The sequence below is a fragment of the Anoplopoma fimbria genome, chromosome 19 (genome assembly GCF_027596085.1).
Source record: "Anoplopoma fimbria isolate UVic2021 breed Golden Eagle Sablefish chromosome 19, Afim_UVic_2022, whole genome shotgun sequence".
Lineage (NCBI taxonomy): Eukaryota > Metazoa > Chordata > Actinopteri > Perciformes > Anoplopomatidae > Anoplopoma > Anoplopoma fimbria.
The window spans coordinates 13,005,339-13,017,606 of NC_072467.1; the positions used below are offsets into that span (position 1 = coordinate 13,005,339).

At 39.0% G+C, this 12,268-nt stretch overlaps 1 protein-coding gene across 5 annotated transcripts; it reads right to left on the reverse strand.

Moving 5' to 3' along the window:
* Positions 1 to 964: 964 nt before the first annotated feature.
* LOC129108213 (probable E3 ubiquitin-protein ligase HERC4) lies at positions 965 to 11,191 on the reverse strand. Of its 5 annotated transcripts, none has more exons than XM_054619920.1 (23): positions 10,944 to 11,191; positions 10,681 to 10,798; positions 10,462 to 10,538; positions 9,837 to 10,058; positions 9,585 to 9,676; positions 8,117 to 8,247; positions 7,827 to 7,951; positions 7,659 to 7,732; positions 7,446 to 7,564; positions 7,228 to 7,287; positions 6,924 to 7,029; positions 6,608 to 6,806; positions 5,354 to 5,502; positions 5,115 to 5,231; positions 4,926 to 5,024; positions 4,609 to 4,773; positions 4,359 to 4,499; positions 4,068 to 4,234; positions 3,876 to 3,942; positions 3,689 to 3,759; positions 2,372 to 2,555; positions 2,116 to 2,224; positions 965 to 1,640 (listed from the first exon to the last, which is right to left on the reverse strand). In XM_054619920.1, the coding sequence occupies exons 1-23, from the start codon at positions 11,170 to 11,172 to the stop codon at positions 1,423 to 1,425; spliced, it is 3,039 nt and encodes a 1,012-aa protein (XP_054475895.1). In that variant the 5' UTR covers positions 11,173 to 11,191; the 3' UTR covers positions 965 to 1,422. The 5 variants fall into 5 exon arrangements, 4 of the variants coding, with proteins under 4 accessions (XP_054475895.1, XP_054475896.1, XP_054475897.1 ...); XR_008531918.1 differs by lacking the exons at positions 965 to 1,640; positions 2,116 to 2,224 and adding exons at positions 3,064 to 3,119; positions 3,276 to 3,303 and having other exon boundaries at positions 2,533 to 2,555; XM_054619921.1 differs by lacking the exon at positions 4,609 to 4,773.
* Positions 11,192 to 12,268: the final 1,077 nt, after the last annotated feature.

Sequence of the window (12,268 nt, forward strand, 5' to 3'; positions counted from 1 at the left end):
TTGAAAACTGCTGTTTATGCATGACGGCAACAGTATTTACACTGTGTTTAATGATTAAATAAAGTGAATAGGAATACTGGACTACTGAGATACTCGACTCAGGTTTTTTTTAATGAACAGCTCACATACTCAACATTACTTAGGCTACACCAATAACTTGTCTCCTAGAAAGAAGCTCCTTTAGGTCCATTCTCTTCTTCTACAAGGCATTTAGTGCTAAAAATTGTGGGTGAATATTAATAAAGACTCAAATACCAAGAAGAGGGGGTTTCTGTTCATCTAACAATCTTTGCAAAGCTTGTCAGATACTGACAAAAAAACCCATTGATATTGATATTTAGTATTTATGTTGTGTTAGATCTATTTCTTATGTGTGGTTTAAAGTCTGCAAAGGCCAATGTTAAATAAATAAATAAATAGAATGATTTAGAATCCTCAGTTTAGATTAACATTGGCTTTGGAAAATGACACTTTTATATCAACATTAAAAAAAGGAAAATAAAAATGAAGTAGTATAACAGTATACAGTTTAATCTTTGAAAATAATAAGTGAACTGGAAGAAAAATGTAATTAAAAAATATGCTCTTCAAGAAGAGTGGGTCTTACCGATTCAATTTAGTTGGGTCCATTAACGAATGCTATCCATTATTATTTTTTCCATATAACATAATACTCAAAAAATGATCTAATACTGCTATACATCCAAGCTTAAGAATCCACTGAACAGTATAAAGGCAGGTGGTGTTTTAACGCCCCTCCATAAAAGATAGAAGGCAATTCTTATTTTATATATCCTAACATACATGTTTATCTCATATATGAGTTGCATTATTTCACTTCCACTTATAAGAATGAGGACAGCTCTTCAAGTTGCTGTGTGTTCATGAAAATGTATGCACCCTCAATAAGTGGACTGTTGTGCTCAAAGTTTTAGTGTCTGGACTTATGCAAGAGGTGCTGCAGTTGAATTAAACCAGTTTCATTTTTTATTGCTCCAACATGAAAAACTTTACATGTAACAAACATTTCCTCCCTATGCTTTGCTGTACACATTAATTTTGTTTTAAACATTTTTTGTTCAACTTGGCCCCAAAATAACACACTATCACACTCTTCATTACCTGAGGAGATGTGACACTTTTAAAATGACGCAAGATTCCCCTGCAACACATATAGTTTATACATATACACTATCTATACAGTACCAGTCAAAAGTTTGGACACACCTTCTCATTCAATGTTTTTTTTTTTCTACATTGTAGATTAATATTGAAGACATCCAAACTATGAAGGAACACATATGGAATTATGTGGTACACAAACAAATGCTCAACAAACCAGAATATGTTTTATATATGAGATTATTCAAAGTAGTTGAATGAGAAGGTGAGTACAGATACAGTCACGGTGCAGTCCCTCCATCACTTGTAGATTCTTCTATTGTTGCTCAGGGCCTCTGTCAGCTTGGTGTGCATGATCTCCTTGGTTGAGTATAAGGGCAGCTCCAGGATTGAGTAACATGTATGCGTCTCAGGGTAGTACTGGTCATAAGAGTGGTCCTGGACTTGTTTAACTCTGACTGTCATCTTCATCGTTTCCATGCCAAGAATGGGCACCCTTTCAAAGCCAGTCACAAACCCTAGTGGAAGAGAAAGTGGTAATCAGTGAGTTCTTCATTTATTTTTTATGATATCTACGTGTTAAGCTTTGCACGATCCTTCCCTGAACCAGACTGTTGAGATAAACTTAATGGTATCGATGCTCACGCTAACTACAACAGTTGTTTTATTGACTCAAGGCAACCAAAGTGTACATAACCTACCCTTCTCATGGGAAGATATATTAATAGCACAACATCTACACGTCATTATTACCCTTGTTAGGCTTTTCTAACTGTGTAATGCGGTTGTTATCAGGCAACAAAACTACCTGCTAGCCACATTTAGGTTTAGGCAATAAAACCACTTAGATGAGGTTTAGGAAAACAACATGGTTGGGCTTAAAATAAGTCTCTAAACTAAGTAACATGCATACAGAAAAACACAACAGTAAATGTGTAAATGTAAAACAATGTACTTGTTTTAATAAGTAAAAAAAATAGGTCCAATACTTACAAAGAAAAGCTTTCTTCTGATCCTCAGTTAGTTCATCAAAAACCTCCCAAAACATCTGTATGGTGGGGTGTGGTGGTGTGGTATTGTACTCCCCCTCATAACCTGTGTTCTAATGACAGTGAAACTGACTTGTTACAATTACTTCTGTTACCGATTTTATTTTAGTATTCAAATTAAGCACAATGCTTGGGTGGTGATGCAATAAATCAGTTGCAGAGACAACTACTCTGCAAAAAGCTCTTGTTTTAGACTGTACCTGTTTCAGCTTTGCCCAGTCATGGAAGTCTTTGCCCACCAGCACTTCCTGCAGCTCTTTTGGTCGGAACAGCTTCACCAAATCCTGGTCACACACCTGGAAGAAGCCTCGCTTGAACTCCTGAAACACACCCTCCACTGATGTGTTGAAGGCATGATTCACGTAGGCATTCACAAACTCCTTCCTGTTCAGCAGATTAAAGTTTCATGTCAACAAACAGGTCGGCACAGCAAGTGAGTGATCGAAATCCTATCTATCTAGGTATTTTTCTGTGGAACTATGGCAACTTAATTTCCTCGTCCACAAAACTTACTTTTGGTATACCTCAAGGCTTGTTCTGGGCCTCTTTCTTTTCTCTTTTACATGCCTCCCCTTGTTCACATAATAAGTAGATATACTATATATTTTAATTCTATGCAGATGATATGCAGTTATATCCTCTTGTCAACTCTACTGATACTAGCAGTTTGGTTGCCCTAAATAATTGCTGTGAGGATATAAGAAGCTGCATTACTCCCTTCACTTTATTGAGTTTAATAAGACTGAGTTTAAATTTATTTTTTAACAAGTGCTGATTATAAATTAAAAAAAATATAGACAGATGAAAGGAAATTAAAGCATAAATATTTTTTTTCAGGTCTGCAGAAGAAAGATGATTTCAGTGAAATTTCTTAACAGGTGAAGTAAGTTACCTTGCACCGCAGGTGGATTCTCGCCCTATCACAAGATCAAGTCAGAATTGCAGGATCACATGAAAATCTATCTTGTCAGGCTTTGAGTACTGCCCTAACCCCAGCCACCAGTAATTACGATCAATCAGCGGCTTGGGCGGAGCTACACTCAGGTATGGGCGTAGTTTATGTGTGTGAGACAACACAAATAGACGACTGTTCGCTCTTAACAACAATAGCCGCTCCTAAAGAGGATATATGCTTCAATAGCGTCAGTTATATCAGAACTGGAAAGTATTTTTTCATTAAAAGAAGTGCAGCGAACGACTTTGAAGGCTTTTCTAGGTGGAAAAGATGATTTTACTTTTCTCCCAAGTGGCTTCTGCAAGAGTTTGTTTTACCAATAAGTTCCACTGAGAGTCTGCTGATTGGTGAAAGTTGGCCAATGATAGACAGGGATACAGATGGTTCACTAGATCACCTGCTACTTTTTTTTGAAAGTGTCTGTCCTTTTCCAAATAATGATTCTGTGTAACAAACTGATTTTTGATATGTACTCATTTATAAATGCTGATTAAGTGTTTTCCTTCAATAATTGAAAAATAACAAAGCACACAAGAACGTAACAAAAATGCATGGCCCTTACTTGTTTTCCCCCGTCAGTGGCTTTTCAGGATTTTTAGGGTCAAGGTCAACCTCTGTGCCATCCCAGTTGATCTGTTGATCAGTTATAGGAAAGAAGAAGATAGTGATGTAACTGCTTTGGGAAATGATATTAGATCTCAGAAATAGGAAGAATGAGATATGTTATTGACTATCTGTATCACACATACCAAAAAATCCATGTAGAGGTTTTTTATGTCATCATCATCATAATCTTCCAGGATGTTCAGCAGACTCCTAGAAACAAAATAAAAAGTTATAATACATTAAATATCAAAGTGGCTGTTTACGGTATATTTTGACCAGAATCAGCACCTAAAACCCCAAATTAGTGATTTAAATAAACATTTATTTCCCCTTACTCTCCAACGCGTGGACTGAAGTCGATCATGTCCTCCAGTGAAGGCTTAACACCGAGCAGCTTTTTGAACAGAGCCAACGGGAAGGGTAAGTGTATGATGCACTCGTTGTACAGAGCCAATCCGCACAGAACCCCAAACTGGAGGTATCTCTGGTCCTCCTCTGTTGCCTGGTGTTGATTGAAGACACAACTTATGTCAGAAAAATAGAAACAAAAGAGGGCAACAATATCTTCATTAAATATTTGAGTCTATTGTACAAAAGTTTTCCTGTATGAGGATTTAAAGTGTTACTTTGGAGGGGAACCATGCCAGTGTATTGGAGTCGTTGAACATGAACATCCCAGTTTCAGCTGACATCATCTCATGAAACACTTCGTGAAAAAAGTCTTTTTTGTAGAGAATATCGATTGCAGTGTTTTCATCAAAATAAACCTGTAGGACAAAATGGCACAAGGTGCAGTAGCTTATAAAAGAGAACATAAACAGTAACGCAAGATTTGAAGTCTGACTTGTGGCTATCAGATCAAAACTAAATGTTTACCACAAGTGGAATCTTGTAGTAACTCTGATCAGCAAAAGCCAGTTGTTCAAAGGTGTCTTCCAAAACCGATGCTCGCCTCACGTCCAATTCATAGAACATGTCTTGAGGGCCAGCGCATCCAAATTCCCAAAATGTTTCCTGCCACATGCGAGACATTGCTTCCAGCTGGAATACAATTTCTCATAGTTTACTTTACCATTTATATGCTGTGTGACTAAAAGCTAACTTCAGTGTTTAATTTCACATAGAACATGTATTATTTTATACTGCAATGACACCCACTGAAAAAAGCCCAGATATTTCATGATCTTGATTACCTTGGTGCAGTTAGCATTCAGGTCAAAAACATACTTTTTTGACTCCAGATCCATCAGAATTGGAAAGCTACACAGGATAAGCGGCTCAGAATGAATGTACTGAAAAAGGGGGTGAGGAGAGACAAGATCAGAGATCATCAAATGTGTGTAAAGATATTCCCAAACTATTTAACCATGTGTTCTTTTTACCTTGTGTTGAGAACGTAAACGCCAAAGCTGCAGATCCTGATTGAGAAAGTTTTTGTCAATCAACAAACAGAAGTCCCTTTCTGGCATTCTTTGGGGTTCTGCGATCCTGCTGTTGGCCTTTCAAACAAGTGTTTATTAGGTGAAAAGTTCATCAAATTAAAAAGCTGTATTCAGTAGTAAGACTGTATAGGTTTATGCTGTTACGTTCATAGAAAATACATCCAATAAATGATACTCACATTGTACATATACTGGAGGACTAGCAGCAGGTTTCTGACTCCAGAGTCGCGAGGAACAGGCTTTAAGGACAGGATCACTGAGAGGGCCTGTTTCCACACATTAACATGTTCAACCATGGTGGAGGACGGCAGTGAGGACCACCAGTCCCCTGAGGGAGACAACATGGAAAAAGGGAGCGTCAGGGAGCATTTAACAGCCGAGCAGAGGGCGAGGATATATCTTAAAGCAGTGTTAAAGCAACATTTACCATTTTCTGCCATTTCTGCATCAGCTTATATTATCTTGAATAGGTTAATCAGTCATTTCAAAGAGATATAAGTTTGATAAATGCCTTTGATTATGCATGTGTCAAATATTGTACAAATGAGACAAAATAAATGTATTTAGGCGGGATTCCATTTTTCTTTTTTCTGATCAGTAAAACTACAAGATTCAAATATTTGTGTAGGCTACAATTAACAGACCAATATGGACATTCAGGCTCCATTAAGTGGTTCAAATGTGTACTGCAGATACAAATGTTAAATAAAAGACTGTGGAAGAAATTTGCTAATTTATTTGGCGACCCTAATTAAATCTCCTGCGACCCACCAGTTAGTTCGAAGCCAAAAATGGTAAAATGAACTTTCATGAACTGAAAACACACTGGGTTTGGGTTAAAGTTCAAAGCGAAAAAACATGGACAACTCCCACATCAACTACCACTTTGTGGTAGCGACTTGTCAATTACTAGATAGCCACACCCATAAGCATACTCTGCTTTATGGTCTATTTGACCATAATTTACTGAATGAACTTCATGCTGATTTGAAACTAGCGAATGAGACCATAGACTCATGTTTATATGTGGAGTTGCCCCCTGATGGCAAATGGGAAGATTGTCAGTCTGTTGTCCAAAGATAAATCATTGCAGGATTACATGCATGCATTGTTTCCTCATGCTAAGGCAGGCAGTCTGAATCCAGCTCGGGAATGGCGGACTCGGCCACTAGCAATAAAAACTGCTCAATAGAGAGGTCTTTCCTGAATGTTTGGCTGCAATCCGCAAGTCAGAAGTTGATAATTAAGAGTCGGATGGATTGCAGCATTAATAGATTGAATGACCATTGAAGAAAAAAATGCAGACAATAAATTAAATAATAATCAAAAATGGTTGATAAATGATTATTTATCTCAAAGATTATAACTTAAATGTATATTGTATTTTCAAAAACGATATTTTGCTGATGTGACACGTGTGGTGGCTACAGTACCTATGACCTGGAGACTGTCAGCAGACAAGTTTAGGACGGCGGCAGCGACCGCCTCAGCGAGCTCTGTGCTCGTTCGACGCTGTTCATGTCTCTGGATCACATGCAGGAGCTCATTGAGAAGCAGGTAGATCCTTAACCCCTCCACTGCCAGTGGCTTCTTATCAAGGGAAGGAAGCAAGAGCAGGACAGCAGCCTCGACCTGTTGGTTTGAAAGAACATCAATGGAATAATATCAGGTATAATTGGTCAGAAACAAATACAGGATAGTAAAACTTCGAAACCCTTCATGCACATTACACAAATTTTAGTTACATACCTCGGCGAAAACATTGTCCTTTTTCACCAGTTTCTCGAAAGCGAGTCGTGCGAGTGACAAGTTCAAACCCGGGTACTTTGTGGAGGTCTGGAAATGTTTGTCTTTGCTAAAAACAAAAAAGAAAAAAAGACTAAGCTCACATTTGGACCAGATACTCAAGCACAGTGGCGTTTGTTTGATCATAAACCAACATTGGACAAATTTTGACCTGATGATGGCACAAACAACAGATCAGGTGGTCACCAAAGTCATTGACATTTATCACGTGTAAAGAAATGTTCATGCACAGAGATGCTGTGTTTACCTTTGCTCAAGGAAGCTTATATTCACACAGGATGCAGAAGAAAACGTCCTGTGGATTTCCCTGTGAAGATTTAACATTTTCAGTCTGTTGCACTGAGAAAACTGTGTTAAAGCGTTGGATCCAAATTATTGATTTAAGTCATGAAACATCAGGTTGTTAAATACATTTTTATAAAAAAATTGTAAATTGAAAATATATCGCCAATGCAATTTACTTACTGTTTGATCTTTTTCCATGACTTTGAATCGCATTTGGAGGTCCATTTATCAATCATGTCATCGAGACGATGCTGTGTTTTGTTGTTGACACCGTCAGCGTTCGCCTGCTTAGGAACGTCCTGCGACATAAGGAGGATTGAGTTGATGTTGACAATAATTATGACGCAGACCATCACGGCCTGTGTTGTACATATTGTAGGTTTGTGTTGGTACCTCATTGGACGCACACGCTGCAAACGAACAGTTTCCTCCTGCGAAGATGTTTCTAACTCGAGCATCATCCGTGTCTGGAATAAAAACAGAATGAAAGTTTAATCTCCTCCGTGGCACCATTCATTGCATTGACATTATTTCAATCAGTTTTTTTAGAAATGTAGTCACCCTGTGTTAGTTGAACAGGTAGCGGCACAGACGGATGACTCTCCTCTCCATGTCCCAGCTGCCCCTGCTCTCCACAGCCGAAGGAGTAGACCTTCTTGGAGTCCGTCAACACTAACGTGTGATGTCTGAGTAGGTGTTATATATTACAAACAACATTTTAACGTCTCCACAGATGTGAATACACTTTGACTGGCTACATTTTTAAGTATAGTTTTCACTGGAGCAGCTTGAAGCAGCTCTTGAAATCTTTGATTAAGAATAATTGCATTATAAATGGTGATTTATTGTACCGTCCACATGCAATCTTGGTGACCTTTGCCCCCAAGAGCTCCGCAACAAGCCGAGGTCTTAGTTCATCGCTGAAAGAGTTGTGCCCAAGCTGTCCATATTGACCGGAGCCGAATGTGAACACTGCACCATTCTGAGGAAGCAACCAGACAAAACCATAGTTTAAATTCCCATATATTGTTTATTGTTACTTATTTACATGCAAGTCGAAATCTAAGTCAGTATACGGTTTATTTTCTTTACAAAAAGCAATTCATTGCTAAATGTAATGTCTTTTTTTCCTGTAAAACCTTCTGTAAATTATTAATATTCTAATTTTAACATGTAAGAATACTTATTTTTGTATTAACCATGGATACATTATCATACATGTCTGCTGTTCCTCTAAGCTCTGTGGAGCGTTTTAATGCCGACTAATTTTTTTGGGGGGGCGGTTTGACATATCAAGTTAAAATGTTTGCATGTAAATGTACCGTAAATATTGTATATATTAAATTGACGTCAAGACTTCGTGACATAAAAATACAACTTCTAATCAGATATCTCTATTGAGGGGGAAAGGACGGTTTAACAATCTACTGCTGTGTTAGAGTGGCAAAAGCAACAAAACAGCCAAGGCTGGCCGGTTAGTTGATGTAATTCAACACTAATATTTTTTACCAAAGGGGCCTTTTAAAAAATGGATCCTTGGGTTCACAGAACCATATAAAACCTATTCCATCATTCCTTTTGTATATGGGGGTTATTTGGAGAGTTGAATTAGGATTATTGTACTTATGTCTGTTGTTAAGGAAGAAACAGCCCTTTTTCCAGCATAAAATGGTAAGGTAAGTGGTTAAACCAGGCGCAGAAGTGACTTAAACTTGCATTCTTTCTAATGGCCATCATGGGGCAACTCCTCTGTTTGCAAAAAGAAGTCTGATTGTATAGAAGTCTATGAGAGAATGACTCTACTTCCCACTTGATTTATTCCCTCAGTAAACATTGTAAACATGAGTTTATGATCTCAATCTCTAGTTTCAAGTCTTCTTCAATATAGCATAATGTTCATTTAGTAAATGATGGTTCATTTAGAGTAAAGTAGACCATTAAGCAAGGTATGCTTTAGGGCGGGCTTGCTGTGATTGACAGGTTGCTAACACAGCATTCGGATGTCCGGTTTGGGAGTAGTCTGTGTTTAGAACTTTAACCCTTTCACAGTGTGTTTTAAAGTTAAATGTAACATTTTGGTCGCCTTAAAATGTTTTGTTCAGCGTTGTGTTTTACTTAGCTCAACCCTCTCGTGTCACTTTTGGTCGCAAAAAAGCCAAGATGGCGACAGAAAAAACCCCCAAGAAGACTACGATGATCAACAGTCAACTGACGACGTTAACTTATTACAAACAGTCTATGGATACAACATCTTACTATACGATATTCAAAATTGTGAGAAGTTACTAAGGAGCTAGTGGGAAAGAGTAGAAATCTAACCTTCGTCAGAATGGCCGTGTGGTCCTTTCCGCAGGAAATGTGAATGGTTGTCTTCATGTTCAGACAATGAACAGGAGTTGGCGTGTGTCTGTCTACAAGGGAGAAATTAACATTCAAGTTTGCATGTCATGGAATTAGTACTGACAAGATTGTTATTGTTTGTAAAATGCATCTTTAAAGAACGTAATAAAGAGACTAGGTGAATAATAATTCAAGTGAAGCAGATATAAATCTAACTTGTTGCTGCAGTACCTGTTGTGTCTCCCAGCCCGAGCTGCCCGCGGTCGTTTCTGCCCCACCCGGACACGCCTCCGGAGACGGAGAGGGCGAAGCTCTGCTCTCCCCCTGCAGCCACCTGGACCAGGGGGAGCCCCGACAGAGATCTGAGGTGTTGGGGTGAGTTGGCGCCGGGTTTCCTCCTCCCCAGACCCAGCTGGCCCCTGGAGTCCTGGCCCCATGTATACACCTGGCCACCTGTGGAGAAATCACCATGACCTTGTTTTTTTCTTCTTCTTATAACCCTGAAGAGCCAATGAGCTACTCCTGTAGTAGTAATGAGGAACTGAGTACTAATTGACTCATTTTTAAAAACTTAAAGGGTCCGTCCACCGAAATCGCACACACACAAAACACCTCTAAACATTAAAAGGTTTCCTTTTAAATTGGAAAAAGAGAATTACAGACAACATATCAATAGGAGCATCTCTTTCCAAAAACAATATTCATTTCACTCTGGAAAAACTTCACACAGAGAATTGTTTCCATCCCAGTTGTTTTTGGGTGGAGGCAGAAAGCTCAGACTCACGTCACATAAAACAAGACTTATCTTGCATGTCTGCATACCATAAATATTACTGTACTCTACACGTCACTGTACCTTTGGTGAGGGCCACTGAGTGCTGGCTCCCACAAGCAACCTGAGACACCTGTATGTTACTCAAAGCTTTCAGTGGCCTGCGAAACAAGAGACAGAATCAAAACAGAGCTCAAACACAGGCGTGAATCAGAGATTTTGCAGGACAACTTTTCCCTATTTTACACATTTTCTTACATAATCAGGACACCGATTTACATCGTAAACTCAGCTCCTCCTTACTTTGGATTGTAGGTTTGAGCTGTGTCCACACAGAGAACTTCCCCTCCCTCAGACAGCAGTATGACCATATCATCACCACAACCCACAGCCAGAATCTTCTCTTTATACTTTATGAACTCTGAAAGAACACAGCAGGTGTTAAATATATATATATATATGTCATCATCATCACTGCAAAATAACAAAACGTGATTTGTGACTAAACGGTTGATTTTTTTTTTTTTTACATAAATAAATACAGGTAGAAACATCATGATGCTCACTCTGTTTCCCTTTAACTCTGGTCCCATCTTCCCTCTCATTCGTGCGAATGACGAACGCGTTTCCGTTTGTTTTGACGAATGCGAGCGCGCTGCGGCCCGCGGACAGATCCGCGATGTTATACCCGAGGTTTAACCGACCGACCCCGGCGTCCGCTGCCGGCCTGCCGTCGCTGTAAGCTCCGTCTTGCAGCCGGAAGCCCCGGTGTCCGTCCTCTCCCCATGCAAACATGTTGTCACACAGCGGCTGTCTCTGACGAGCTTTAAGGACTCGGAAATGAAACTTACAGTGGAAAACGAAACCTAAACATGAGCGAGCGAACGGCGTGAAACGAAACGGTCCGGTGTCCAGCTGACACCACCAGTCAGCTGATTATTTACCTTTAAATGAAGAAAGAGGAATGAAAGTGAAACTGCGAATGTCTGTTTGAGTTATTTGTAATACATATCGTCATATTTAGACGGTTATCGACTTTTAAATCAGCAGTTTGTATGTGTCACTGCAGTATAATTGTATCTCTCGAGCGTTACAGGTGGTTATCAGTCCATACAGTTAAATGTGCAGATTAGTATGTTTTTGGTGAAAGGTAGTGACTGTCCCCAATTGACCCCAATATGCATAGAAGGATCACTGCATAGGCAAAGTGGCCAATGTGTGTGTGTTTCATTTAAAGTATTCTTTAAGATAATTGAGTAAATGTGTATGTAGTAAATGTAGTATGATTGTGAAATTGTCTGAAAGTTTTGTAAATCAGGCGTTTAAATCACGTAATGTCGTAGTGATGACTTCATTTGTGTGGTTGTGGCTGTGGCTCAGATCTTTATTAGATGTTAATTCTTCCAGGGTTTGTTGTTGGTGGTTTTATTTAAATGAATGTGTGTCTGAAACTAGAAGGGCGCACTCAGTAGAGTGCAGATCACAGCCAGGTGTAGGTGCATCACAAGTCATATAATTGCGTCCACGTTTCCCTAACTTGCTTCTTTTCCTTGTGTCTTGTTTTCAACGACCACTGCTGTATTGTGTGATTGATAAAAACAACCCACAGTTGGCTAATCACCCGTCTAGACACCAATGTGCTGTAAGGCATAGTAATAAACATGCACAAAGTCTAACCACAACATATTATGCAGTTCGGCTGCTGCAGAATGAGTGATTAGCCGTGGACAGACACAGATGTGCACACTCACTCACAGACGCACGCACACATGGCATGAGCCTCCTAGCTGAGATAGAGAAAATAATAAACACCAAAAACACGAGATAGCACTGAAAAAAATAAATATTATTATATACACCATAAATGGTAGATAATGTTTTTTTAACAATT